This window comes from Cyanistes caeruleus, chromosome 22 (assembly GCF_971803275.1).
Source record: "Cyanistes caeruleus chromosome 22, bCyaCae1.hap1.1, whole genome shotgun sequence".
Lineage (NCBI taxonomy): Eukaryota > Metazoa > Chordata > Aves > Passeriformes > Paridae > Cyanistes > Cyanistes caeruleus.
This window is the reverse complement of record NC_141722.1, coordinates 836,873-864,543: the sequence shown is the minus strand read 5'-3', so window position 1 is coordinate 864,543 and position 27,671 is coordinate 836,873. Positions and strand designations below refer to the sequence as shown.

At 54.6% G+C, this 27,671-nt stretch overlaps 1 protein-coding gene and 1 long non-coding RNA gene across 2 annotated transcripts in view; one reads left to right on the top strand and one right to left on the bottom strand.

Annotated features, from left to right (window-relative positions):
- IGSF21 (immunoglobin superfamily member 21) overlaps nt 1–20,215 on the bottom strand; it is a 30,680-nt gene extending 10,465 nt beyond the window's left edge. The window contains exons 1-2 of the mRNA XM_086860575.1: nt 19,741–20,215; nt 1,226–1,338 (exon numbers count right to left, since the gene is read on the bottom strand). Coding sequence (XP_086716701.1) covers nt 1,226–1,338; nt 19,741–19,795 — 168 coding nt within the window. The 5' untranslated portion in view covers nt 19,796–20,215. The remainder of the gene's footprint in view (nt 1–1,225; nt 1,339–19,740) is intronic.
- A 630-nt stretch (nt 20,216–20,845) lies between these two features.
- LOC111938509 (uncharacterized) lies at nt 20,846–23,777 on the top strand. Its single transcript, XR_015278757.1, has 2 exons — nt 20,846–22,810; nt 22,909–23,777. It is a non-coding gene; the product is annotated as an uncharacterized LOC111938509 (long non-coding RNA).
- The last annotated feature ends 3,894 nt before the right edge of the window (nt 23,778–27,671 follow it).

The following is a 27,671-nucleotide window of genomic DNA, read 5'->3' as shown; positions in this document are numbered from 1 at the left end:
CCTCGCAGGGGGGATTATGCAAATCCAGCCCCAGCTCCCGGGAAATTGGGTTAATCCAATATTACCGAGTGGAAAAGGGAAGGGAAAACCTGGTGGAGATGGTGGCACCAGCAGAAAAAAAATTCCTGGCTAAAATAAGAGGGAGACGAAGCCGATCCCAAGCTGGAATTTTGGGTTCGGGGCAGGTTTGGGGTTCTGTTCCCTGCCTGAATCCCCTGCCCAGAATTTAGGGATCCGTCTGTGAATAATGATAGGAAAAACCATCCCGGATTCCGTGGAAATGTTCCTGTGCACTCAGCACTTTCCAACAGCCGGATTTGTATCCATCCTTTCCCTGTTTATAAACCTGGGAATGGAGGGGAGCATTAGGGAAGCTCCCTGTTCAGGTCAGGATGGGAAATCCAAGGAAAAATATTCCCAGCTGCTCCATCTGGCACCACCCAGGGCTGTCTTTGCCTCCTCCAGGAGTTTTCCCTGGAAAACCTCAGGTTTCCTTGGATAAAGCCATTTGTGGTTGGCAGCTTATCCCAAATTTCTCTGGAGAAAGCTCAGGATTGGTGGAGCTGAGGCTGGATCAAGGCTTGGGAATGATGATCCAGGGGCAGCTCCATCCTCCAAATCCCCCCTTTCCCAAATGAAACCATGGGATGAGGCTCCCCTTTCCCAAATAAAAGCAACATCCAAATCCTTCCTTTCCCAAATAATCCTGGCCTCCAAATTCCCCTTTCCCAAATAAAACCAGGGTCCAAATTCCCCCATCCACAAATAAAACCAGGAGCTTCCCTCTTTTTCAACATCCCAGATTCCCAAAGATTTTGGGAACAGGGAAAGTTTTCTTTTCCAAAGCTCTACACGAAGAGCCCCAAATCCCGCATATCCCAAATTTTCCTGATTCTTCCCCTTTTCCCATCATTTCCCGCCCGCTGAGCTCGTGGCAGAGCGGTGCCAAGCTCAGTTCCCACCTCCAAATCCCATCCCAGCCAAGCCATCCCTAAATCCAGCTGGCATCCACCCCAAAACACCTGGAAAAATCCACCCGGAGCCCTCACCACCATCCCAAATCCATCCCGCCTCCCTCCCAGCCGCACTTTCCGAGGCCTCCTCCTTCCTCCCTGGAATTGATATTCCCATCAGCCGGAGCTCCGTCTGCTTTTCCTGCCTCATCCAGCCTTGACCTTCTGTTCCCGAGGCTCCGCATTCCCATTCCCGAGGCGTCGGAGCTCACCCGGTACCAGACGATCTCCCGCATTTTCCCGTCGGTTTTGAAGTTGCATTTCAGGGTCACGGCGTCTCCCACCACCACCGGGGGCAGGGGCTCGATGCTGACGGTCAGATAACCTGTAAAAGTGGGGAAAAAAGGGGCAGGAAAAGAGAGATGAGCTCCAGGGAAGTTTGGAGCGGGAATTCAATCGCTGTTTCCCAGGAATTTTAGGGATTAACGCCAGGGAAAGCCCTGCTGAGTCCCCTCATGGGGATGGATTTGGGTCACCCCCAAGGATCCCCAGAAAGTCCAAATTGAAGGAGATCCTTCCTGAATTCCCAAAATCCCGCTGCAAATTCCCGTCCTTCCCCCCAAACTGCTGGCTTTGCCTTGGGCTCCGTTGTCTCTCCCCATTCCCTGCCCTGTGCTTCCAGAAAACTTCCCAAATTCTCCATTCCCGATGGGAATGGCTCCAACAGCTTCCCCAGAGGATGAACCATCCCCATCCGGGATTCCAGCTCCTCACAGCCGGATTCCAAATCCATCCTCGAGCCAGAGGGAAGAATGGGAGCCGGGGGTGATCCATCCATCCCTTTTCTCCCTCTTTTCCCTGGAATTGTTGGGAAATCAGGAGCAGGGAATTGCATTCCTGGTTTATTTTCCTGCCTTTCCCGCCGCAGTTGGGAATTGATGAGCCAGGATTTGCCTGGCCTTTCCTCGGCATCCTTCCCTGTCTGACACCCGGACATCCCAAAAACAACTCCTCATCCACTCCAAATTCCAAATTTTTTCATTTGTTTTTTAATCCCTCCTCACACCAGGAGGAAAAACAGCCGGGAAAAAGTCCGGGAAACAGGAGCAGCTTTGGAAACGGGGCTGGAAATCAGAGATTTCCCCCTGAGAGGGGAGAAGGTGAATTCCCAGGAATTTTTTTGTGCCTCCCGGGCGGTGATCCGAGGCTCAGCATTCCTTGTAAAACAACTCGGAGGTGTTTGTGCCATAAATCCCAGGCACGACCTGCGGGAGAACACGCTCCGGGAACACGTGCCGGCTGCGGCAGCAGGGCAGCGTGGCCTGGAATATTGAACACCGGGAAAAAAAACCCGGAAAATCCCGTTTTGCGCTGCTTTTTGGGGGGCTGCGGGAACAGCTCTGCACAAGGAAATACGGGGGGGAAAAAAGTGGCATTTTGGGAATTTCTGGGGGCAGGTTAAATCCCTTTTCAGCCCCAAATGATGCTTGGAGTGTGGGAATTTTGATGTTGCATCCCGGAATCCTGGTTTTCCTCACCCAAATCCTGGCCAACATTCCCGGTCCGTGGGGCCGGCGCCTTTCCGGCCTCTCCCTGCCCATCCAGGGTTTATTTTTGTTCCTAAAGCGGGGATTAAATCCCTGCGATTGCCAAGGCTGCGCCAGGGCCCCTTGGATTCGGGGCTGTGCCGATGGAAAAGGCAGGAACGGGAGGAGGAGGAAGGAGGGAGGGAGGGAGGGAGGAAGGGCAGCCGAGGTCTCTCCGGCTGCCCCGATTCCCCTCGCTCGGCTTTTGACATTTCCGAAGGCCGGGATGAGCAACAGGCACGGAAAACCGGCGGGGGGATGAGCAAATCCTTGGATCCGCCCCAAGGAGATGGGGATGGAGCCTCCGTGCGTGCGGAAAAGCTCTGCCTTTCCACGGAGCCTCCGGCTGGGATCGCGGCTCCCGCCTGCCCCCGGATCAACGGGAGATTAAAGAGAGCCGGGACAAAGCTGGAGCAAAGATTGGATTTTCCCTCCTGTCCGTGGAGATCCAGGAGTTCAGAGAGAGGAATTCCCAGATGTTTTCCAGCCCCTTTCCTGTGTTATTCCCTTCCAGACCTGCACGTTTCCGCGGGGAACGGAACAATCCCCATCCCAGTTCAATCGCAGTGGGAATTGGGTTTTTCCTCTGGTCCATGGGATCCAGGAGTTCCCAATGCAGCAATTCCGGGTGTTTTCCATCCCTTCCCCCACATTATTCCCTTCCAGACCCTGAGTTCCCATGGGAAGAGGAACCATCCCCACCCCTGTCCAGAGCAAAGACTGGATTTTCCTTCCTGTCCATGGAATCCAGGAGTTCCCAATGCAGCAATTCCAGGTGTTTTCCATCCCTTTCCCCACGCTATTCCCTCCCAGCCCGGTGCACTTCCCTGTGAAAGGGATCCATCCCCATCCCAGTCCAGCCGAGGCTTTTGGGGGTGTTTGAACCATTCCCTGATTTTTGGTGGATTTTTCATTTCCGAGAGACCCAAGTTTGGGATGGCCCCGGCCACTCCCACGCAGCAAACCCATCCATCCAAACATTTTTCCAAGGAAATCTCTCTCCAATCCCATCTTCTGGGCAGCCAAAATAAAACCAACCCCAAAATGGGAACTTTTTCCCCTCTCTGCTCCCTCCACGTGCTGGAAAACCACTCGGAGCTGGCATTGGGAGCAGCTTCTGCCTCTATTCCTGGGAATTCTGGCTCGGCTGGGCTTTAAATCCCGATATTTGGTCCCTAAAAACACCACAGGGATGCTCCCGAGCTTTTCCTGCATGGAAAAGACAGAGCTCCAGGATTTATTGCTCTGCTGGGATGAGGATCCCACGGAGAGCCGATGCCGGAGCCCCAGCTGGGCCTGGAAGGGGCGGGAAAGGGAAAAATCCGAATGTTCCAGGAGCATCCCTGCTCAAATCCAGAGCAAAACCAAACCCAGAAGTTGCAGAAAACAAGGAGGGAAGAGGGAGAGGGAAACAGATGCCGAGTCCCCACAGGAGCCGGCCAAGGATGCGTGGAGGGGAGGGGGAAAACCGGGAAAACAAAGCCAGGCTCTGGAAAATCAAGCAGGAATCCAGATGGAGCCGTCCGGACCCTGCTGCTCGGCCGCGGCTGACGCGCGAATCCCATCCCTCATCCTCCCCTTCCCTTCGCTTCCCGACAGGGAACAACTGCGAGGTGTCAGCGCTGCTCCCAAGCCTCCCTCGGATCCCGGGGGTTTTTTTTTCGGGATTGACCAAGGAGAACAAAGCGGCGGTGACGGGAACGGCTGGGTGGGAAGAGCTCTTCCGAAAGGGCTCCAAAGGAGAAGCCCATCCCAAATTTCTGTCATCCCTTTATCAGCGTTGCCTTCTCAGCCGCGCTCCGCTTCCCCTTTGCTCTTTTCAATCCGAGATTTTTCCGGAGAAAGCCGGGAAGGCCTCCCCCGGCTCGGATTCAGCCCTCTGGAAATTCATCCCTCTGATTAGACGGCAACCCTGGGGAGGAGAGGATATTTTTGCTGGCAATCGCTGGGAATTCTGGCGCCGTCCGGTTTGAGGGGGATTAAAAAAATAGGGAAAAGGGAAGCGGGGGGAGGAGAGGGGGAAGGGAGGGATAAAAGAAATATCCTTTGAAATCGGGAGTTGTGCGTCCATAAAGGAGAACATCGGAACGAGCTCGGCGCTTCCAATCACAAAAGAGCTCCCAGGGATGAGGCAGGAATTGCTCCAGCCCTGGAAGTGTGGGATGCTGGACAAAAATCCCGTTTCCAGCCCTTTTCGGCATTCTGTGGGGATCTCTGCCCACAGACGCTGCCGGGCACTCCATGTGAATGGCCAGGGATGAAGCACAAGAGGCCGGAATCCCTCGGGGGTTCCTGGGAATTAAATGGGTGTGAATGTCCCAAGGAAAAGCCTTGGAGTGATGGAGCCTTCCAAGAAATCCCAGCACCTCAGGGAGCCCCTTCCACATCTTCCCCTTTGGATTCCTTCCAAAAGGAAAAAAATTCCTTCCAAAACAGAAATCCAGGATTTCTTCACAGAGATCGCCCAGTGCTCTCATTCCTGGATTTCTCATCTCCCAGTGCTTCCCAAAAATCCGACTCCAAACCAATGGAATTCTGGAATTGGATTGGAAGGGACCTTCACGCTCATCCCGTTCCATGGGCAGGAGCTCCTCCCTTCATCCCAGGTTTCTCCAAGCTTGGACAAATCCCAGGGTGGGGCAGCTTCAGCTGAGGATGGATTTTCCCCCTTTCCATGTCCCCAAAATCCAACCCATCCTCATCCTTTTAGGGATGGCCCTTGGAAGCGGCGGCAGATCCGAGCGGAACGGGAGCTCGGGATGGAGCCGGAGGAGTGGATTCTTGGGATCCAGCAGCTCCATCCCCCTCTGGAATATCCCCAGCATCCTCAAAGAGCTGGTAACAACACAAACACCTCCTCATTTTAATTAGCCAGTGATTAACGAGGCTTATCCATAATTCCCTCCCATTCCTCCACCTCCCTTTTCCAAGCCAGGGCTGGGATGGGATGGGAAAACCAGGAGGGAAGAGGAAATCAGACCCCAGCCCTCCCTGAACCAGCGGACACCCCGCAATTCCCAGGATTTAAGGAGAGCAGACGTTTTGCCCCTTGAGATGGGATCTGAAGGGGTGCAAACCCCCCTGGAAAAATCCAGGAGCGCTCCTGCAGATTCCAGGGACGGCACCTCCGGATCCGCGAGAAGCGGACGCGCCCCGACCGGCGGCACTTTGCGACATCTTGTCCATGAAAAATTCAGCAGCTCCAGTTGTTCCTGGGAACGCAGCAAATTCCTTCCTGCTCCCTTCCCGGCTCCGGCCATGCCTTATTTATGACATTCCAGGACAATTTACAGTCGGAGTATGACGCTGCCTGTCCTTGTTAACCTGGGAAGGCTCTGAGGGTGAAGAATTCCTGGCTGGCCCCATCTGGAGTGGTGGAATTTTGCTGAATCCGGAGCTTTTCCTCCTGGAAAGCTGCGCTGGGATTTGATTTTTTATTTAAGCGGGACTAAGCGTTTGGCACGGCTTTAACGGCAGCCAGGGAATGGGATGTGACAGCCGGAGTCGGCACCGTGCTTCCAAGGAAAATGGGCCTTTGGGAAGCAGGAAAAATGGATTGGAGGAGCCTTGTGCTGAGTTTTCCTTGGATATTCAGCTTTTCTTCCCAAAAATCCACCAGCTCAGTGCCAGAGGGGTTAAACCTCCCCAACCCCTCCAGCGCCTTCCCAAAAGTCATCCCGGATTTTGGAAAAAGGGCGGCGTTCCCTAAAATAAACCCAGGAAAGTTGGCGTCACCCCCGGGTTGAGGAGGAGCCCGGCTGGCAGGGAGCAAATGGCAATAATCCCGGAAAATGGGATATTAACGGGCCGAGCAGACAATTAAGAGCCGGTAATTAAAATTCCTCTTCCCTCACAAACATCTCATTAGGCGCCGCTTCCCTCCCTCATTTCCATAAGTGGGAGGGAACGATTCCGCAGCTGGATCTGGAATTGTTCCTTTGGGGCGGCTGCTGGACCAAACCAGCTCCTCGGTTTTTAGGGATCGGGGGAAAAATGTATGGAATGAGCAGGGGGATGTCCAGGCCATGCTTTGGGTCCCTTTTTCTCCGATTCACGGGATGCGTTCCCTGTCGGATCCCGTGGGTTCTTCCCGAGCCTCCTTAGCTCTTTGTGATGGGAATCAATGGTTGGGATCGATCCTTGGGATCGATCCTTGGGATCGATCCTTGGGTTGGATTTGGCCTCTCAGCCCCTTTTAAATGAAGATGAAGTGAGGGAAGCGCTTCATGCCGGGGCCGCATTCCGTGGGCAAAGCAGGTGGGAATTACGGAACGATGGAATTTTATGGATTCATTTGGTCCGGAGAAGCTGAGGCTGCTCCATCCCTGGAAGTGTCCAAGGCCTGGTGGGACTTGGAGCAAGCTGGGATAGTGGGAGGTGTCCCTGTCCATGGCAGGGAATGGGATGGGATTCAAGATCCCTCTGATCCAACCCATTCCATGATACCAAATTTTTATAAAATATGGATAAAACCAACCCCCAAAACCCAGCTTCCAAGGATTCCTAAATCCAGTCGGGATGGAATTTTTAACCACTGTCTAGCTTCCCTTTTTCCCTTTAAATCCCAGATTCCTCCTAAGGCAAATATCCCAAAGAAAAGATATCCCAAAATTCCCATGGGAAACATCCCCAACACCACCCGAGGGCTTCCCGAGGATTGATGCTGGTGGATCTTCCGAAAAAATCCATTTTTGGGCTGGTTTTCTCCTCAGGATGAGCTCCTGAGTCACTTTGACCTTCCGGAGGGGTGGGATCGGCTCTTTCCAGCTCCCAGATTCCAGCGGCTCCAGAAGCGGCAGAGAAATGAGGAACGAGATCCAAACGGATCCTGCCGGGCTAAAAACATCCCAAACATTCCGGCTCCGAGGGATTTTATCTCCATCACCTCAGCACGAGAAAGGATTTCAGATGGAAAGGGAGAGTTTTGGTGCTTTGGGAGTGGAAAGGCCACGGGAAATTTGGGATTTGGGAGCTTCCCGGTGCTGCCATGTTCCATCTCTCCAATTCTGATCTCCGTCCTCTTTCCCTGTCCAGTTTCCTTCCCACAAGGACTCGGGTCCAGCTCTCTCCGTGCCCAATAAATCCCAGGAAAACTCCAGTGTTTTCCACCTTTGCCTCACGCCTCCGGACAAACAAATCCGGGTGGGATTGAGCTGTCGGAATCAGCTCCGTGGCTCGGGCACGGGCTGGAATAAATCCTCCAACATCTTCATCCGGCTTTTTCCAAGCTCCTCGGAGCCGTTCCGGCTCATTGGAGCACAGGATGAGGGAGCCCGTTCCTGGCTCGGCGTCGATTTCGCGCTTGTTCGACATCTCCGGCACAAATCCACAGGGAACGCGGCGTTCCAGGAAAAAGATGGATGTTTGGAGGGAAAACCGTGACGGCTCTGGCTGGAGGGAGCCCAGGCCCTGCAACAAATTCCTGGAACGGCCTTGGAATCGTTGTTTGGATGTTCAGGGGACCCCCTCATCCTGAAAATCCGAGGATTTCCTGGATACTCAGAGATGTAATTCCACAGTGGGTCCAAGTGGCTGGAATTTCCAGCACTTTTTCAGCAGTCAGGGATGCTGGAAAAGTCAGGATTTCAGGATGGACACAGGAAAAACAGGATTGGAGGGAAGCTACATCCTTCGGAAAACCAGGATCGGTCAGATTTGGGAAGTATTTCCCTGGGATGGATGGGAATTATCTTCTGTTTGGGACAAAATTCCAACACCCCCAAAAGTGAATCCCCCCGGAAGAGAATCCCTCTCCATGAAAACACACAAAGAAGCATCCAAGACCCTTCTAAGACTTTGGAATCCCCTCCCAATCCCAGAACTCCTTAAATCAACTCTGTCAAGGCGCAGCCGGTGTGGAAAAGATGGATTTTCCAAGCCCACGCCGCTTATCAGCGGGAATGTGGTGGCTGCATTGATATTCCCGGTGATTTATTGGATTTGATCCCCCTGCCCGCACAGCCTGGGAACGCAGGGCCGTAAATCACGCGTGGAATATTTATCTCCGGACGGGAATGACGTTTAGGAGCTTTTACCGAAGTGCTGGGAAGTTTTATTTATAACATTTCCCCCCCCCTTTTCCACTTCCAACGTTTCCATGGAATGCCTCAGCCTCCCGGAGGTGCTGGAGGGGGGAATATTTTATCTCCACGTCTTCATCCCACTGATATTCCCATAAAATGAAATGTTGGACAATTCGCTGGAGCTCCCGCAGCTGCTCGAAGCGGTCGTTGGGATTTTGGGAAGAGTTTGGGATGGGTCAATGGGTTGGGATTTTGGGAAGAGCTTGGAAGGAGTTGTGGGGTTGGAATTTTGGGAAGATCTCATGATGGGTTGTTGGGTTGGAATTTTGGGAAGAGTTTGGGATGGGTCAATGGGTTGGGATTTTGGGAAGAGTTTGGGATGGGTTGTTGGGTTGGAATTTTGGGAAGAGCTCCTGGTGGGTTCTTGGATCAGGATTTTGGGAACAGGCAGATGTTTGTCATCATTTCTCCTGTCCCTTTAACCCCTTTTCCTCACTATCAAAGGATTTTCCCAGATTTTCCATTTTGTTTGGATCATTTTCGGAGCTTTCAGAATCCAAAATGATTCCTCATCCCGGGAAAGGTGGGAAGGTGAATCCAGCAGAGCCAAATTCCCTCAAAAACCTGGCACCATTCCTAATTTCAAGCGATGGCTCCACCGGCACCTCGTGGCCTCTTCCCAGATGTTGGAGCAGCTGCCGGAGCCAAAACGGAGCCGAAAATTCCGCAGGGTGGGATTGGGTCTGAGACACCTCGTTTGATAAATGGAGATCGCGCCCCTCATTTGCATCTATGCAAATATGCAAATCAGGGCTGATTCCCCACAGCACCAGCTGCCAATCAACACCCCCCCCAAGCTAATTAAGGCAGAATCCCCCAAATCGGTTGCTCCCTGATTTTATTCTCATTCCATGGGGTGAAGCCGATGGATTTTGGCCCAAATGAGGCCCGGTAGGTGGGAGGTGCCACCTCTCATCCCGAATTTTCCCTTTTCCCAAAAAACAGAGCCCATTCCTGCAGGATTTCCTGTTCTCCCATGGGTTTCCTCCACATCAGCTGGATTTTCCTCAGAAACACCCGGAAGTGTTTCCACCCTGGGCTGTGGGGCAGGAATTCCTTCCTGCTGATAAATCCCAGCAGGGAATTCCTTCCTACTTTTTCCAGCAGATCCCAGTGAAACCCAAGAACTGTCAAAATATCCCAGTTTTTCCTTTTTTCCCCCCATTTTTTCCAGCTTCCCCCCAGCTGCCCCATGGATCGCTCTCCAATCCATTCCCATGGATTTTCGTCTCGCTCCAGCAAATCCCAAACTCACCCAACAGGGAATTTTCCTACAATCCCAATTTTGCCAAGCGGGAGCCACCACCGACCACCAAATTCAATGGAACGGCTCCGGAATGGCTCAACATTCCCTAAAACCCTTCCAGCAGAGCACGGTGCCTCCTCAACACCTGGATTAACCTGGATTAACGCTCCAAGCCGGAATGTCCAGGTGTCCCAGGGCTAAAAATTTCCCCCCCTGCTCCACTTTTCCCCGATTTTTAATCAAGCAGCTCCACGGAAAACACAGTGGGATCTGTTCTCCGTGTGCAGATGCGGAATTAATCCCGAATTAAGCGTGGCGGGAGAAGGAGAGGCCGTATCCCAATCCCGTGCCGACAAAGATTGGAAATGGGATTTTTCCAGCCAATTCCCGGCCCTCCTTTTCCAGCGGCTCAGCTCTGCATCCTGACAGGGAAGAGATTCCGGCCAGCCGGCTGCTCCTGGAGTTTCCCAGGAAGCTGCACCCTCCGGATGCTGCCCCTGGGCACCGGGATTATGGAAAACCTCGCCTGGGATAAAGGATTTTTTCCCCAGCCAGCGGCGCTGCACAAAATCCATCCCAGGAACGCGATTCCAGAGTAAAAACGGGAATTATTGTACCCAGTGTCCCTTTGTAGGGCCCCAAACTAGAGCTGAGGGGTTGGAAAACCAGGAAAAAATTCCCAAACCCCCAGCAGAGCTCAGCCGGTGGCTTGGGAGGGATTTGCCGGCAGCTGCCAAGGATTTTCCCACTGTTCCAGCTCCATCGGGATGAGGATTATGGCACCAGCAGCCGATTCCGGGAAGCCACGGCTCTGGGTGTTAATCCCGGCTGGAGTTAATCCCAGCGGGAATAATTAACGGAGCGGGAAGCAGCCGGGAGCGGCTCCCTGTCCCTGGAAGCGCTCGAGGCCGGGATGGAACAATGACCTATGGAAAATGTCCCTGTCCACAGGGAATAGGAGGAGCTCCAGTGCCAATCCCAACCCAAAGAATTCCATGATTCCAGGTCTTTCTGTGCCTCTGTTTCCCCACTCGGGATGGGGGAAGCGAGGTCTTTTCCAGCTCATCCGAGATCCAGGAAAATCCCATCCTGGAGGAACAGCAAGGGGTGATTGGAGATCCCTAAAAAATCCCATCCTGGAGTAAGAGGATATTGGAGATCCCAGAAAATCCTGGAAGAACAGCGAGGGGATATTGGGAATCCCAAAAAATCCCAGCCTGGAATAAGAGCAGGGGTTTATTAGAGATCCCAGAAAATCCTGGGAAAACAGTGAGGGGACAATCGGAGATCCCAGAAAATCCCATCCTGGAATACCAGCAGGGGGTTATCGGAGGTGTTCCTGCTCCTAAAAATAACCCCAAGAAGGAATTTTCCCACCCAAAACTCCCTAAAACTCCTCATTTCCCAGCTTTAGTGGGAGAGCCACGGGCTTGGGATGGGAAAAAATAGGGAGAACCATTAATTCCATTAAGGAATGTCGGAGGGATTTGGTTTAGAATCCAATGGGGTCGCCAGCAATTCCAAGCAGGTTTTCCCAAGCCCAGGTGGCCCTGGAGAAGGGGTGACCCTGACCCGGATGATGAATTCCCTGATTTATTTCTCCGCTTGCGGGAAATCCAATTATCCCGGATTTTTGATTGGTGACAAATGAGGAGCCATCGATCCCCCCCTCCCTCCCAGCTGCTCCGGGCGATCTCCGCTCCTTCCATCGATTCCTGCACGGAGGAAGCGGGAAGGGATCATCTTTACTGATATTTTGGGATTTTTTCCTTCTGAACTCCTTTTCCAGAGGCACAGCCTCAGGCAGAGGAAGAGGGAAAATAAACCCAGAATTCCACGCAGGAATCCCAGGAGCTCCAAAATCCACTTGGTTTTTGGAATTCCGAGCGGCTTTTTCCCAAAAAAAAAAGTACCTGGGGCACCTGGATCATTCCCAAAGAGTCCCTGCTGGAAAACCCTTGGTGTTCCCGAGAGAATGTTCCGGAGGTTTCTAGGGAGGAAGGGAAGGACACAGCCAGAATTCCCACCAGGATTCCCAGCTCTGGGATTTGGTCCTGGCCTGGAGTTTCTTCTTCCAAGCGCAGGGACAAGGGGTGGCTGCATCCCAAACTCTTCCTCATCCCTCCGGACATCCCTGATCCCACCCCTCGGGATCTCCCTGCTCCAGCCTCATCCAACTCTATCTTTCCCGTCCTCTCCAGCCCCATTCCCCGGACAGAGCAGGATTGTGATTCCCGCTCCGTCTCCTCCGGATTCACACTCCGCGATCGATAATCCCTCCCGGTAATTCCACATCCCTAATGGGATTAACGGATATCTCCCTCTTCCAGCCCCGATTCCCGGCGCTGATTCCTGACACTTCCCCGTTCCCACGGAGAGGATGCGCGGGGCTCTTCCCTTAATCCCGATCCATCTCCGTGGGGCTCTTCCCTTAATTCCAATCCATCTCCATGGGATTCTTCCCTTAATTCCAATCCATCTCCATGGGATTCTTCCCTTAATCCCGATCCATCTCTGCTCCTTTGGGAAATCTGCTAATTAACCCCATTCCCTCTCCCAGAACTTCCAGATCTGTCCCATTATCCGTGTTTGGCTTTTCCCGCTGATCCCGAACGCTGATGGAGCAAGATCCCGGCCCCGCTCCCTGCTCCAGCTCTGCTCATGGAATGTTGGCCTTTTTTTGGGATCTTTTCCCTCAAATACAAAATTCCGGGGCTTCTCCCACCCCTGGCTTGATCACCCTGAGGTGGAGCAAAGCTGGAAAATCAGATTTTTCCACAGCTCCACATGATGCCCCTGACTCCATTTTCCCAAATCCATCCCTATTCCTGCATCCATCCCTGTTCCTGCTGCATAAATCCCATCCCAAATCCTGCCAGGACACCGAGCATCCCTAGACAAACCCAAAGCTCCCCTTTTTCATCCCAAATTCCCCTCCTCTTCCAGCCCGACCTCCCAGCCAACCCGAGCAGTGGGATTGGGAATAACAGCGGCAGCCAGGCCTTGGGAAAGAGGGAAAAACGCCCGGTGGAGCCTCGGATCCGCCGGATGTGCTGGGAAGCCGCGGCTCCTCGTTAATAAAACATAACCAAGCGTGGGATCATCCAATATTCCCTTAATTCAGCGCTCCTGGGAGGCCGGGAATGCGGGAGCTTTTCCCGCTCACTGGGGCGGAGAGGAGCGCCCAGGATGTTAAACAGCTGGAAAAGCCCTCACTTCCCATTCCCATTCCCATTCCCATTCCCATTCCCATTCCCTCCTCCTGAGATAAAATCATTCCAATCAAATCCTTTCAGTCCAAAATCTCTGGGATTTTTTACTCCCGGTTTTTTTTTTTTTTCCTCCTGGCGGGAAGCGTGGAGCAGATCCAGAGCGTGATCCCTGCAAACCGGGAGCATCCCGAGCATCCCGTTGTCCCAATCTTCTCTCCCCCACCACGGAATCTCACAGATTTCCCTGCCCTTAAATAAAAACCACCCTGCAGGTTCCAAGGAATGGGAAGGATTAATTTGGGAAGCGCTTCCCAGGGCTCCTCTCGCCTCCCACACCCCACGCCAATCACAGCGGAAATTCGGGCGGAATCCCGGCGATCCCCGCTCCTCACAAAGCACTTCCCTACGGGAAAAAAGCCGGAATAACACGAGGAGACACAAACGGAACTTCACAAGGGTCAGCGGGAGCCGGCGTTTATGGAAAACCTCTCATTATCTGATTCCAAAGGGAAGGACTCCGAGCGCAGCCGGAGCGCTGGAGGCTATTCCAGGCAGGATGGGCTCTCTGGGACCTTTGTTCCCGGTGGGAATTGCATCCTTTGGATCTTTTCTGGAGCAGGATCTGCCCGTTGGCTGGTGCTTTTCCAGCAGCAGATCCAGCCTCATATCCCGCGTGGAAAATCCCATTCCACAGCAGATCCAGCGTTTCCATCCCGCGTGGAAAATCCCGTTCCTCAGTGCATCCAGCCGGTTATCCCACATGGAAAATCCCGCTCCCCAGAAGCTCCCTGGGAATATTTTGGGCTCCTTGGCCTTTCCCAGCCTCTTCCACCCCTCTCCGAGTCACGGGGTCTTCGCACAACCCAACATTCCCGGGTTTATCTTCTGGAGGAAAGCCAGGAATGCAGCCAAATTCCACCCCCGGATCTCGGGATGCTGCGGAGGGTGGGATGGCAGAGCCCGGGCACGTGGATCCTGTGTTCCCACATGGATCCTGTGTTCCCACATGGATCCCGTGTTCCCACATGGATCCCGTGTTCCCACACGGATCCCGTATTCCCACACGGATCCCGTATTCCCACACGGATCCCGTGTTCCCACACGGATCCCGTGTTCCCACATGGATCACTTCCCAGGCAATTCCCACCCAATCCATGGAGTTTTTCCAAAGGAAAGACACAGCCACGGAAAACTCGGGATGAAGAAGGAGAACATCTCCACAAGAAGCTCTCAGGGAGCTCATTTGCATCCCCCTTATCCCAAAATCCAGATTATCCCAAAGACTTTGCTGGAATTTGCTAAACTGGATGCTTTGTGCCCCTCTCCTGCTGTCCCAATCCCACCAGGAAGAGCTGGACATTCCCAAATTCCAAATCTCTGGGAGCCACTCCTGCCTTGGGACCGGCCTGGCATGAGAGGCCTCCAAAGCAACATTCTGCCCATAAATCCATGGAATTCATCCCAAAGAAAAAGCGATTCCATGGATGGGAGACCACCCTTAGGCAGATCCCTCATCCCACCCATCCCTCTGATCCCAAACTCCCGCCACGGAGCCTCTCCCTGGATCCAGCCCTTCCCCGGGGCTGCAGATCCTTGGGAAAAGAGGTGGAAAAGCAGGAGATGCATCCCAAAAAAAGGTTCCCAGCTCCTGCTTTCCCTGTCCTGGCCGGATGGGAAGCGGCTCCAGGATTTATCTCTGGGCACAGGGAGGTGGAGAGGGGCTTTTAATCCCTTATTCCCAGAAAATATCCACCAAGGAATTACAGGAATGGGAAATTATTCCAGAGGTTTGGGCAGGAGACAAACAAATCCCCGCCTCTCCCGCTCCAGGTGGGATTTTCCATACGGAGAAGAGCTCCCGGCGCCGGAGGAGCCAAAATGTGTGGCCTGGAGGCTGGGAAGGAGCCACATTCCCACCTCCGTTCCCTCCAGCGGGAATTGCGGGCTTTCCTGGAGCTTCCCCAACCTCCTCGGAGCCGAATCCAAGCTGGGAGTGGGAACAAGGCACATTCCCTGATCCAAAGGCTTTGGAGAGCCCCCCAGTCCCTAATTTGATAAAACCAACAATTCCGAAGAGGGAGCAACAGCCGCGGGTTGTTATCCCTGCCTTTGGAATCCTCCCGCCCTTGGCATTCCCGCCGGATCCAGGCCCCGACGCGGCGAAAACAAGCCCGTGATTGACGGGTTATTTTGGGAAAAAATAAAGGAGAGGGGAAAAGTGGGAAGCAGAGAATGGGATGAGTTTGGAACGAGCCCGGCAGCGCCGCCGCCAGCAAACAAAAGGGCACAGAGAGCAGCTGGATCGGGAAGGATTCCAGCCCCATCCCTCAGCTGGGATCCGCCGGCCAGAGCCACCCCCCAAAATCAAGGATTTGGGAGCTCCTGCTCTCGTTGTGGTTCTGTGCGGGGTCGAGGCTCTGAGAGCAGCCGAAGTCGAGGATTTGTGTTGGGAAATTGGGGAAAATCCCCCAAAATCCCATCAGGGAATTGCGAGGGGGTGAGGCTGCTTCATCCTGCTCCAGGCAGGAATTTGTGCCCGTTCCCAGCGGTCTGTGGAGAGCTCCCAGATCCATTCCCTGCTCCATTCCCTGCTCCATTCCCTGCTCCATTCCCAGCTCCATTCCCTGCTCCATTCCCAGCTCCATTCCCTGCTCCATTCCCAGCTCCATTCCCTGCTCCATTCCCAGCTCCATTCCCAGCTCCATTCCCAGCTCCATTCCCAGCTCCATTCCCGCTCCATTCCCGGCTCCATTCCCGGTTCCATGAAATGGAAATGGGGGATTGGGAAGGAATTCCCAGCTGGGAGGAAGGTGAGGGCCTGGCACGGCTTTCCCAGAGGAGCTGGAGCGGCCTCTGGATCCCTGGGAATGTCCAAGGCCAGGCAGGGATAGTGGGATCTATCCCTACCCATGGAATTCCAGCTTAAAGCATCCCGAGATTCCAAGGCTGAGCCCATGGATGGAGCCGGGAATATCCCAAACACCTGGATCAGAATTCCTTACCCCAGGCCAAAGGGCACCGACATTCCCAAGCCAAACCCTACAACATTCCCGGGATTCGGTTTTGGGCGATGCCGATAAATCCCAAGGGAATTTGGGGGGGCAGGGGGGGATGAACACCCCCAAACTGAGCTTGGGGGACTCCAGAATTGCTCCAGGAGCAGCCACAGGAATTTTTCCACCGAGAAATAAAGCTGGGAATGTCTCCCCATCCCGAAGACGCTGATTATCCTGGGAAGGCGCGAGGAGAGGGAAGATCCTGGCTGGAATCGCGGCTTTTTCCCGAGCTCCGGATTGGAAGCGGCGGCTCCTGAACGCCGCCGGTGGGAAGAGAGAAATTGGGCTAATTGGGAAAGGGTAATTAGCGCAGCGAGGGGGATTCTCTGAAGGGGCTGGATTTACCCGGAGAGGCTCCGTGGGAACGCGGGATCCGTGGAGATGGGAGGGAAAACTTCCAGAAAGGAGCCGAAGGCAGGATTTGATGGGAAAAGCGTTAATAGGGAAGGACGGCGGGAATGTGGGATGGAATTTTGGCAGGTGGATTAAAGCAGGATTTCATCCCTGCTCCTCCTTTTCCCTCATGCCCCCAGGACACAATTCCCACCAAATTCCTCCTTCCATTAAAAACAACCACGAGCAGGCGTCTCCCACCACCCTTGGAAAAGCCCCACGCTGGGTTTTTCCCTCCAAAAACGAGGAAAAATCGGCTTTTCCAGGCTGGAAAACGAGCTGGGAAAAATCCCTGCCAGAACAACCTCGGTGGGGGTGAAAGGAGAGGGGAGAGAATTCCAGCTAAAATCCCAACCTGCGTTTTCCAGGAATATCCCCAAGGACAGCAAAGCCCAGGAGCCTCAAACACTTGAATTTTCCCTGTTTATTTCCCTCTGGATGGGGGGCGGGAAGCAGAAGCCAAAGCAAATCCCACCGGGATAAAAACCCGCTGGAAAATCTCCGGGAACGCGGCACTTCCATCCCTCCCACGGCCCTCGGGAGCCCTCGGTGGGGCCGGATTTGAAGGAGCCAGCCCTGATCCCAGAATCCATGGATCCATGGGGGGGAAAAGGGGGATTTTTCCAGCTTTTCCAGTCCCTTTTCCAGACGCTCCTCTCCTTTTCCATGGTCCAGCGCTGCCTCCTCCGCGTGGCCTCGTTTTTCCCTCCCGACGCCTCCTTAACCCACTTAGCCCCGGCCGGGATTTTTTTTTTTTGGCCGAAGGAAGAGGTTGAGCCGGGGACAAAGAGGGGAAAAAAAAGCTGGAAAACACCTCGGGAATGAACCCGGCTCCTCTCGGGGTCACAGAGGGATTTTCCTGACCCGCTGGGGGATGCGGAGCGAGGCTGGAAACCCTTTCCCCCCACCCCGAAAATAAAAGCTTCTCACGGATGGTTTGTGGGGTGGGGAGCGAGTCCAGCGGATTCCCGGGAATCCTCCGGGATGAGGAGCTGGATGAGGGGGGATGACAAAATCAGGAAAAATTCCTTAAAGAAAACAAAGGGGAGGGGGCTTTGGGGACGCAGAAATGTAGGGATGACCAGCGGGAATTGGGGATGCGCCCACCTGGATCTTCCCGGGCTCTGGATCCCTTGGATTCCTCTCCAGCTGGGATGGGGAGGGCACGGCTCCAGCCAAGGATGCCCTCAGCCAGGAAAAAGCCATCTGCCCTCGGAAATTCGGGAATGGCGAGCGCTCTGTCCCCCAAAATTGGGGAACGAGGCGGGGCCCCCCGAAATTCGGGAGCAGCTCGGCCCCCGAGCGAAGGGAGGAGCCCCCGAGCCGGGGTTCGGCCGGGATTTGTGGCTGGATGATGGAAAAACAGAGCCCGGGATGGGATTTTTGGGACAGCTTGGGGCGGGGGATGAGGGAAGGATGACAGAATTCCAGGCTGGATGGGGTTGGAATCCCAAAAAACCCACAAAGACAGCTTCCATAGGGAAAGGGAGATGCTGAAGGATCCTCGGGATGCGGCGAAGTTCCAGCGGGGTTCGGGGAGCTCGCGGACACCCAAACCCAAACAATCCCAACAATTCCCCACGCCGGATCCATCACTTCACAACCCCCCCGACCCCTCCACGAACCAACTTCGATCCCGTTTTTTCCCTCCATGGCGAGCAGAGAATTATATTTTTAATTTTTTTTTCCCCCCCCGCCCGCACCGCAAGGAAAAAATCAACAGCGCGAGAGCAACCGCCCGATCTGCGGCGAGGAAAAAGCAGGAGAGAGGCAGGAAAAATGATCCCTGCGCCAGTGACAGACAGCTGGAGCTCCGGGAAAGCCGGGGGGATGCGGCGTTCCTTGGAAATTGTCAATCCGTGACCTTAAAACGGCGGCGGAGGAGAGCGGGGAGGGGAGGGGAGGCAGCCGGGGGTGGCTTTGGCACAAGTTCACCCCTTTCCCAGGTTTTATTCCCGATGGATGGCGGGATGCTCGGGAAAGGGGGGCTCGGAGCATCAGCCGCAGCTCGGCTGGAGCCGATGGAAAAGAGGGATTCAGGGAATTCTTTCCCGAGCCAAATCCAGGCTGGGCTCGGGGGGATGGAGGGGGAAGAATCGGCTCCTTTGTGTGGAGCTGGCCCCGCGCAGCCCCGCAGAGCGAGGCTCCCCCTCCCCGCGCCCTGCAGCGCCCGCCGGCGCCTCCCGGAGAGCAAAAAGTCCATTAAAAATATAAAAAAAAAAAAAAAAAAATAGAAATAAAAATATATAGAAATTTAAAAAAATGGGAGATGCGGAGCAGGCTCGGCTCGCGCCTCCATCTCCCGGCGCCTGGAAAAGCTCCCGGTTTCCCGGGGGTTCGAGAAGGAGCGGCCACCTGAGACCCCCTGAGCGGGATTTGGGAGGGAGGGGTAAAAAAAAGGAGGGAATTCGCCTGGAATGGACGTGGAATGAAATCCCACGCGCGGCCCTGCGGCTGTGGGATGCGAGGAGGGGAAAGTTTCCTTCCCCGGGCGCTTTCCCCTCCCCGGAGCCCCGGGTTTGGGGCTGGGCTGGGGAGTCCCGGGGTTTGGGGAGCTCGGGAGCCGCGGTCCCCTAGGACAGCGGGAATTTGGGGTTTGGGGATCCCCGAGGGGTAGGAGAGGCTGCGAGCCCCCCAAAAACGGAGCTCGTGGGGGACCCCAAAGCGCAGCCCCCCTCCCCGGCTGGAGCAGCGCTGGGATGCGCAGCGGGAGCTCGGGAGCAGCGGGAAAAGGGGACACGGGGGGGCCCCCATGGATGCGACCCCCGGGGCCTCTCGCACCCCATTAACGGCGCCCCATTAACGGCTCCAGCCCAGCTCCCGGTTATGGGGTGCCCCATTAGCACATCCCACCCCAGTACCGGGTTATGGGGTGCCCCATTAACAGATCCAAATCCAGTAACGGGTTATGGGGTGCCCCATTAGCACATCCCACCCCAGTACCGGGTTATGGGGTGCCCCATTAACAGATCCCACCCCGATTCCCGGTTATGGGGTGCCCCATTTACACCTCCACACCCCGTCCCCCATTACCAAACCCCAATTCCCCAATTCCAAACCCGTTCTCCTCTCCACCCCCATCACCCCAAACCCCAGGGCGGGGGCGCCGACACCGCTCCGCGCCCCGGGGGGGGTCCCTCGGGCTCAGCTCACCCCCCGGGGGTCCCCGAGGCTCAGGTCACCCCCCGGGGGTCCCCGCGGTGTCACTCACCCAGCGCCAGGTGCCGCAGGTGCCAGAGCAGGAGCCAGAGGGGCAGGGGGCTCATGGTGCGCGCGGTGCCCGCGGGGGCGGCTCAGCGGGGCGGGGGGCGGGCGGGCATCGCGCCGGGCACGGCCGGGGGGCTCGGCCCGGTTCGGGAGGGGAGGGGGCTCGGCCCAGTTCAGTCCGGGTGAGGAGGGAGGGGAGGGGGATTGGCCCGGTTCGGTCCGGGTGAGGAGGGGAGGGGGATCGGTCCGGTCCGGGAGGGGCTCGGTCTTGTCCTGGAGGGGCTCGGCTCCGTCCGGTCGGTCCGGGAGGGGTTCCACCCGGTCCGGTCGGGGTTCCACCCTGTCCGGTCGGGGCTCGGCCCGGTCCGGTCGGGCTCGGCCCGGCTCGGCGCTGCCCCCCCGGGTGCAGCAGCTCCGCCGCCGCCGCTGCCGCCCTTAAGCCGATTTGGAGCAGCCGGAGCCGAGCGGGGCTGGAGCCGCCCCCGGCCCCCCCCGGGCTGAGCCCGCCCCGGACCGGCCCCCGGGAGGGGCTGAGCGGGAGGGGAGGGACCGGAGAGGGAGAGGGAGGGGAGGATTGGGGGGATGGAGCGGGGGGGGATTCACGGAGGGATGCGGGGGGATGGATCCAGGGGGGAATGCGGGGGGATGGAGGCAGGGGAATGCGGGGATGGATCCGGGGGATGCGGGGATGGATCCAGGGGAAAACGCGGGGATGGATCCAGGGGATGCAGGGATGGATTTGGGGGATGCGGGGGATGGATCCAGGGGGGAATGTGGGATGGATTTGGGAGGGGGATGCAGGGATGGATCCAGGGGGGGATGCGGGGATGGATTTAGGAAGGAATGTGGCGATGGATCCGGGGGGAATGTGGGATGGATTTGGGAGGGGGATGAAGGGATGGATCCAGGGGGGATACGGGAGATGGATCGGGGAGGGATCGGGAGAGTCGTGCCGGGATGCGGGGGGGGAGTCACAGAGGGATCGGGAGCGCGGATCCAGGGGGGGACGCAGGGATGGATCTGGGGGCGATGCTGGGATGGACTTGGGGGGGATGCTGGGATGGATCCGGGGGGGATGCAGGGATGGATCTGGGGGGGATGCAGGGATGGATTTGGGGGGGATGCAGGCAGGGATTTGGGATACAGGGGCTGGAATACCGCCAGGGATGTGGGATGCAGGATAAGGCTGAGATACAGGAGGGGTTGGAATGTGGGATGCAGCCAGGGATGTGAGATGCAGGATCCAGGAACAGGGATCCCCAGGGATCCCCAGGGATCCACAGGGAGCAGTGCTTTCCCTCTGCTCCCTCTTCCCTCAGCAATTCCCCTCTCCCTGAGCCCCCGGATCCAGCCTGGAGCGATCCCAGACCCCCCAAAATCCCTCCCTGGCTGGGATCCCAACCTTTCCAGGGCCTCGCTCCACAGGTATTCCTGGTTTTCCTTCAGCTCCCAGACTCCGGGAAGATGCCAGGATTCCTTGGGAAGAGAGGTTGGGATGCCTGGGGACTCCTGGGAGAGGAAGAGCCAGAAATCCACATCCCTCTCCTTACAAAAATCCACGTTTTTATCCTTTATTCCCACTTCCAGCGGCTCTCCCTGTCTTCCCAAACCCTTTCCTTCCACCCATTGCCAAAATCCCAGGGGAAAGCTCCCTGATTTCCATCTGGACAATTCCATGGAAAAACCTCCCAGATCCCTCCCAAAATCCTTTTTTGGGGCTGAAAACACCGGGACAAAATTTTCCCTGGGGATGGGAAACAACCGGAATTCCAGCCCAGGGAAAAGTCTTGGATTGGGTCACCCCGTGGTGGTGGATTTGGGAATTTTTGACTCCCGATGTTCCAGTTTTTCATGGAAAATTCCTCATGAGGGGAAAAATGGAGGAGCTGGTGTTGGACACGGGGATTTGGGGGGATTTTATCCCAAATTTACAGGAATTGAGGGATGGGTGACTCCAAAACTTAGTCCCGGTGTTTTTTCCCGAACAAAAGAGGATCCTGGGTGGAATTTGGGGGTTCCTGATGGGAATCAGGCTCTCCCTGCAAAACCCCAACTGACTAAATCCAGGAATCTTTGCAATTCCTGGATTTTCCCTCCCTGCCTCCAATCCTTTGGGAAAAGCCCCGGTTCCAGAAATCCTTGGAATCAAATCCCAATTTATTCGGGGCTGGTTTTGACCCAAATCCATCGCCACAGGATGATCCGATCCAGGACTTTTCCCTTCGGCTGCCCGACCCCAAAGTTTTGCTCTTCCCATCAATTTTTCCATGGAAGAATGCAACATTCCCAACATTCCGCTTTCCCAGCATTCCCACATTCCTTAGCCATGGATTGGAGCATCCCTTTGGATGGGAGTCAACCCTGGATGAGGCGGGTGGAGATTTTTGGGAAGCTGTGAATTGTTTCCCAAAGATTCAACAGCTCTGATGCTTCCTTGGAAAAGAAAATGAAACCAGGATTCTTAAAATTCCCCCTTTTCCACCCCTTCCCAATGGGAATTTTAACCCCTCTCGCCCCAGAGGGAGAAGGAAAATTGGGAATAACCCGGAATGTTGGGAGCGGGATTTGTTTTCCAAAGGCGAAGCTTCCTTGGCAGGCTCCGGATTCCGCGGGGAAATCCCGGGAGCGGCTCCCGGCCCGTCAGGCGGCTCCCAGGACATCGGAGCAGACAGGGAAGCGCCGGGAATCGCGGGATGCCAATCCCGCCGTGTCCGGATCGCTCCGATTTCTCCCGGCTTTTAATTCCCTGTGAATCCAGCAGCTGGTGGAAGCTCCCTTGGAATGCCCCAGGGAATTCCTGGCCTTGGGAAGGGAGGGAATGAGCGGAGCCGGTGGGGAAAGCTGCTCCTGCTTCATCCCAACGTATCCAGCAGCGCGGTTATTCCCGATTTTTCCTGTGAATAAGGATTTTCCCACGTTCCCTCGCATAGCTGGATCCCTTCGTTCCCTAAAAAAAACCAATCCCAGTTTTGGGGCGGAGCTGGAGCCCTCCTGTCCTTCCCAGATTCCCAAGGGATTGATCCAGCCTGGAAAACCGTGTCCAAGCCTCATTCCCGGGAGCAGCCGGAATCCGGGTCAGCGCATTCCCGCCCTCGGAGACTGGAATTTGGGCCAAAAAAAAAGCTCCCAAAGGGAAAATATTCCAGTTTCTTTTTTTTCCTGACTTTTCCAGAATGAATCCAGGCCCTAAATCCCAAACTAGAGGAGAAAATCCCAAATTCGGCAAGGAAGTCCCAAATTTTGCGGCTGAGATCAGGGCAGGACGGTAATCCCAGGAAAATCCAACGTTTTCCAGCTCCAAATCCATCTGGAAGCGCCTTCTCCCACCTTCTTGCCAGTAAACTCCGGGAATTTTAGGGAAAGGCCGAAACTCCAAGTGCAAATCCCAAGCAGAGACTTGGAAAAGGGCGGAAAATCCATGGAATACTCAGGAATGACTTTGGAGACGTCAGCAGAGAAAACCACCTGGAAAATGGGATCGGTTGGGAATTCTGACCCCTCTGGAGGAGCTCAGATCCATCCGGGATATCCAGGAGCAGCGGGACGCGGTGAGCCGGATAAGAAGCTTTCCCCGCATCCCAAAGAATTCCCGGAATACACCACCACCGCGTGGCCTTGGAAAATTCCATGGGAGAATCCAGGATCCGGCCACTCCTCATCCCACGGGATCATCTTTTCCAAGAGATGGGAAGGAGTTGAGGAGATCCCGGATTTCCCAGGATCCAGGAAAATGCCCGGGAGCTCCAAAAGGATGGAAAAGAAGGGAGGAAATGGAGGAAGGCACCATCTGGGGATGGAAAATCACCTGGAATTTCCGACTTTGGAGCTTTTAGGTGGAAAATCGCCTGTAATTTCCGACTTTGGAGCTTTTAGGTGGAAAATCGCCTGGAATTTCTGACTTTGGAGCTTCACCAGAGGACTGGACTCACCTTGGATCGGTTTTAGCAGGAATTTCTCCATCCTGGGAATGTTCGGCTGTTGGGAAGCTCCAGAGTCGTTATCTCCACACAATTTAATTAAAGTCTGGCGTTAATGACACAATGTCCACTAATTAATTTAATTAATTTTAATTAATTTAATTAATTTAATTGATTTAATTAATTCTCTCTCCTCCGCAGGAGATTTTGGGGATTTTTTTTATTTTTTTTTTTTTTGGGAAGCGAAATTGAATTCCAGCCCTGGAAGCACTGGGGGGGGTTTCGGGAAACAAAGGGATTTGGGAATTGGGAATATTGACTGGAAGTTGGGAATATTGACTGGGAACTGGGAATATTTCTGGGAACCGGGAATACTGAATGGGGACTTGGAATAATTGGCTGGGAACCAGGAAAACCGGGAATGTTGGCTGGAAACTGGGAATGTTGGTGGGACAAAGCAGCCCCAGGCAGGGAGGAGCAATGGGGACGTCTCCGGTTGGTTCCATTCCCACTTGGAAAGATGGGAATGAGCTGTGACGAACCTGGAATTTTCAGGATGGGATCTGGAAGTTGATCCCGCTCCGATCCGCTTCCCACGATCCCAGGGCGCTCCAAGCCCTGTCCTTGGACATTTCCAGGGATGGAGCAGCCCCAGATTCCCTGGATAATCTGTGCCAGGGCCTCCCCATCCCAGTTATTCCTACGGAATTTTGGGATATGGGATACAAACAATTCCGGCTGCCCCAATTCCCAGTGCAGAATCCGGGGACAGAAGACAAAATTCATCGGAATGACACCGAAATCCGCCTTTTCTCCCAAAATAACTTCCCATGCCACAGCTGAGCTCCGCTGTCACCTTTTTTGGGATAAATCCCTCTCCACGGCGATTTCAGCTCCGCGCTCTCACCTCGTCAGCAGAGCAGGGATTTGGGAATTCTGCCCTCCCTCCCTCCCTCCTTCCCGGCTTTTGGCTGCTGGGAGATTTCCCGGCTTTCAGCCTCAGCTTCCCTGGAATTTGGAGATAAGGAGGCCCAAATTCCTTTGATCTCCTGAATTCCGGCTCTGCCGCTCCCCCTCAATCCATGTGGGGGGAATTGGACATGGAATTTTCTCATCCCTGGAAGTTTTCCGGGGGTCCGGGGAAGTTTTGAAGCTTTGAGGAAAATCCCCGGAATTTTTGGGTCCGTTTTTTTATGGATTCCCCCACTGGATATCCAAAGAAATCTCCACATTCCAAAGGGGTTTTTGTAGGGAATCTCCAGCGGATCCCGTTTTCCTGCAAGGGATCCAGGCTTGGGGAAGCTGGGATTGATTATTTTGCGGAGATGTCGGAAACAGCCGGGAATTCCTGCTGCTCCAAACACAGAACTGAGATCCCAGGATCCCAGACATCCCTGAAAGTCCAGGTTTGTCCCAGCTGATGGATGAGGAATCCTCACTTTTCCTATGGATTCTCCCAAGGGATCCGGGCGCTTTAAAAGCCTCAAATATCCATGAAAAATTCCCAAAATTTGGGGGAGTGGGGGAAAATCCTGCGGGATGCTTTTTCCCAGCGATACGACCTTGACTGGGAATGTTGCAAAGACATCCCGGAGAATTTGCATCCATGATTTTCCTCCTCCTCCTCTTCCTCCTCCTCAGCCATCTGCTCCCCTGGAACGGCTCCTGCTCCGCAGGGAGAAGTTTTCCAAGGTTGGAAAGGGCAGGAAAAGCCCTGGGAGGGGTCAGGAAGGGAGGGATGGAGCCTTTTCCACAAGGATTGTCCCGAGCTTTGGACACGGAGAGAGGACAAAGGGAAAAATGAGGGGGAAAGGAGGGAAAAATGGGAAAATGAAAGGACTGGAAATCCAACTGAATCCAAAGCTGGGATGATCAGGAATGTTTGGGATTGGGATCGGGATGTTCCGAGCCCCTGGGGCCATTCCAGGTGAGTTTCCCCCAATTCCTGCCCAATTCCCACCCAATTCCTTCCCAATTCCCGCTGGAATAACATTTCCTGCAGGAATAATCGCGATAATCATCTCCAATTCCATATCTCCCCTGGAAATAATCGGAAGAGCTTTCTGTGGGAATTCACCTGGAATTTTTTGGTGTTTGGGGGGAATTCAGGGCGATGCTGGAGGCCGGGGCCTCATTCCTGGCCTCATCCAAAAGTGAGGGATCATTGCACATTCCAGGGGTTTTTTTTCCAGCTCTGGGAAGCTCCACAAAAAGAAATTGGAATACTCAGGAATAAATTAAAACAACAAGGAAAAATTCCCAATGGGAGCGACCGAGCCGGAGCTTCCCAAGGTTTGGAAGTGGAGCCATCCCAAATCCGTCCCTTTGGAGGCCTCCGGAGTTTTCCTTCTCCTCTGGAGCTTTGGGAATTCAGGAAAAGGGACCTCGGGGGTGGCTGAGCGGATCCCGAGTGCTCTGAGTCATTCCCAGACGGATTTAGCTGCTCTCCCACGCACATTCCGGGTGTCCCGGCCCACCTGGAATTGTCTCAGCTCCCGCTGAGTCAGGAGCACTCCCAGTCCCACACAGCCCATTCCATCGGGAGCAGCCTGGATTCCCTGGAAAACCGAGGGTCCGAGGATGCTCCCAATCCCCTCCGGCTTCATCCCAGGCAGAGGAATCCTGTGGGATTTTCCCATCGTTTCCCACCAGCCCGACCCCAAATTCCCGGGAACACGAATCCCTCCTGCTGCACTCGGAGGCCGTTTCCACTTTTCCTGCCCTTTATTCCCTGGGAAAAGGGACGGATCCCTGGGAATGCGTCCGGTGGTGATGGAGAGGCTCCAAGGGGTGAGGAAATGCCTCATCCCAACATCTCCTCAATCCCTGTTTTCCATCCCTAGAAACCTCCACCAGGAGGAAAACCACCCCAAAAACTTGCTGTTCTCCGTGAAAAAGCTGGAAAATCCCATCCAAGCAACAACTGGGAATCATTTTGATGATTCCCGATGGAACAGCTTTGGGATTCAGCTTCTCCAGCATGTCCTGGCTTGGGAATTCCAACATTTTTTATCCCAGATATGGATAATTCCCTCATCTGGGAAATGGGATCTCCATGCTCCTATCCCACCTGGATGATGATCCCATGGATCGGCCTCTCCTTAAATCCCAAGAAAAGCCAATCCCGGAGAAAAACAAGCTTCCAAATCCCGAATTTTATCCCATCCCATTCCCCAAGCATGGCCTGGGAGGCTCCAAAGGCCTTTCCCTCACCTGGAAGCTCAGAACTGAAAGCCGGAAAATTCCGGATCCTTCCTGGGAAAACCACAAAAAACCCCGGAATGAGGGGCTGCCCTGCGGATCCTACCTTAGGGATTTTGATAAACCGGGAATTCTGGCTCCCTGAAACCTTGGGAAAGCTTTTCTCTCCCCCCAAAAAAACCAGGAATGGGTGAACTTTAAAAATCCAGGACCTTTCCCACCCCTTCCTGCCTTTTCCCTCCTCCAGCCAGGGCTCCTTTCTTCGGAGCGAGCTCGGCGCTGGAAAATCTGATTTTTCCAGCTTTTTTTTCCCTCCCCTCCTCCTTTTCCCCCCAATTCCTGATGCAAATTTATGGAAATCAGGCAGCGCCTGCTCCCAGCCAGGGATAATAAAGGAGAGGGATGAAAAGAGGGAGGAATCCCGGCACGGGAGGGCTGGAAAAATCCATTGTTCCATGGAAAAGGGCGGATTTCTTTTTCTGGTAAAGGCAAGGTTGGCTTTAATTAAATTTGTGTTTTCCATGCTTTTAACGAGCTCCGTTGTTGGGTGGCTCCTTCCCGAGGGATCGCGGTGGAAAAGGGGGAACCGGCAGCCGGATCCGGCTCGTCCCAATCCCAGCTGAGGATGGGAAAGGGCTGAATTGGGGGAAAATCCATTGGAAACGCATTTTTCCTTGGGGAATTGGAGAATGATCCCAATTTAAACATCGTATTCCCAGAAACATGGCGTTTGGAGGATCCAAACATTCCCAGATCCCTAATTTTCCCAAAAATGTCACGTTTGGAGGATCCAAAGATTCCCAAATCCCTTGTTTTC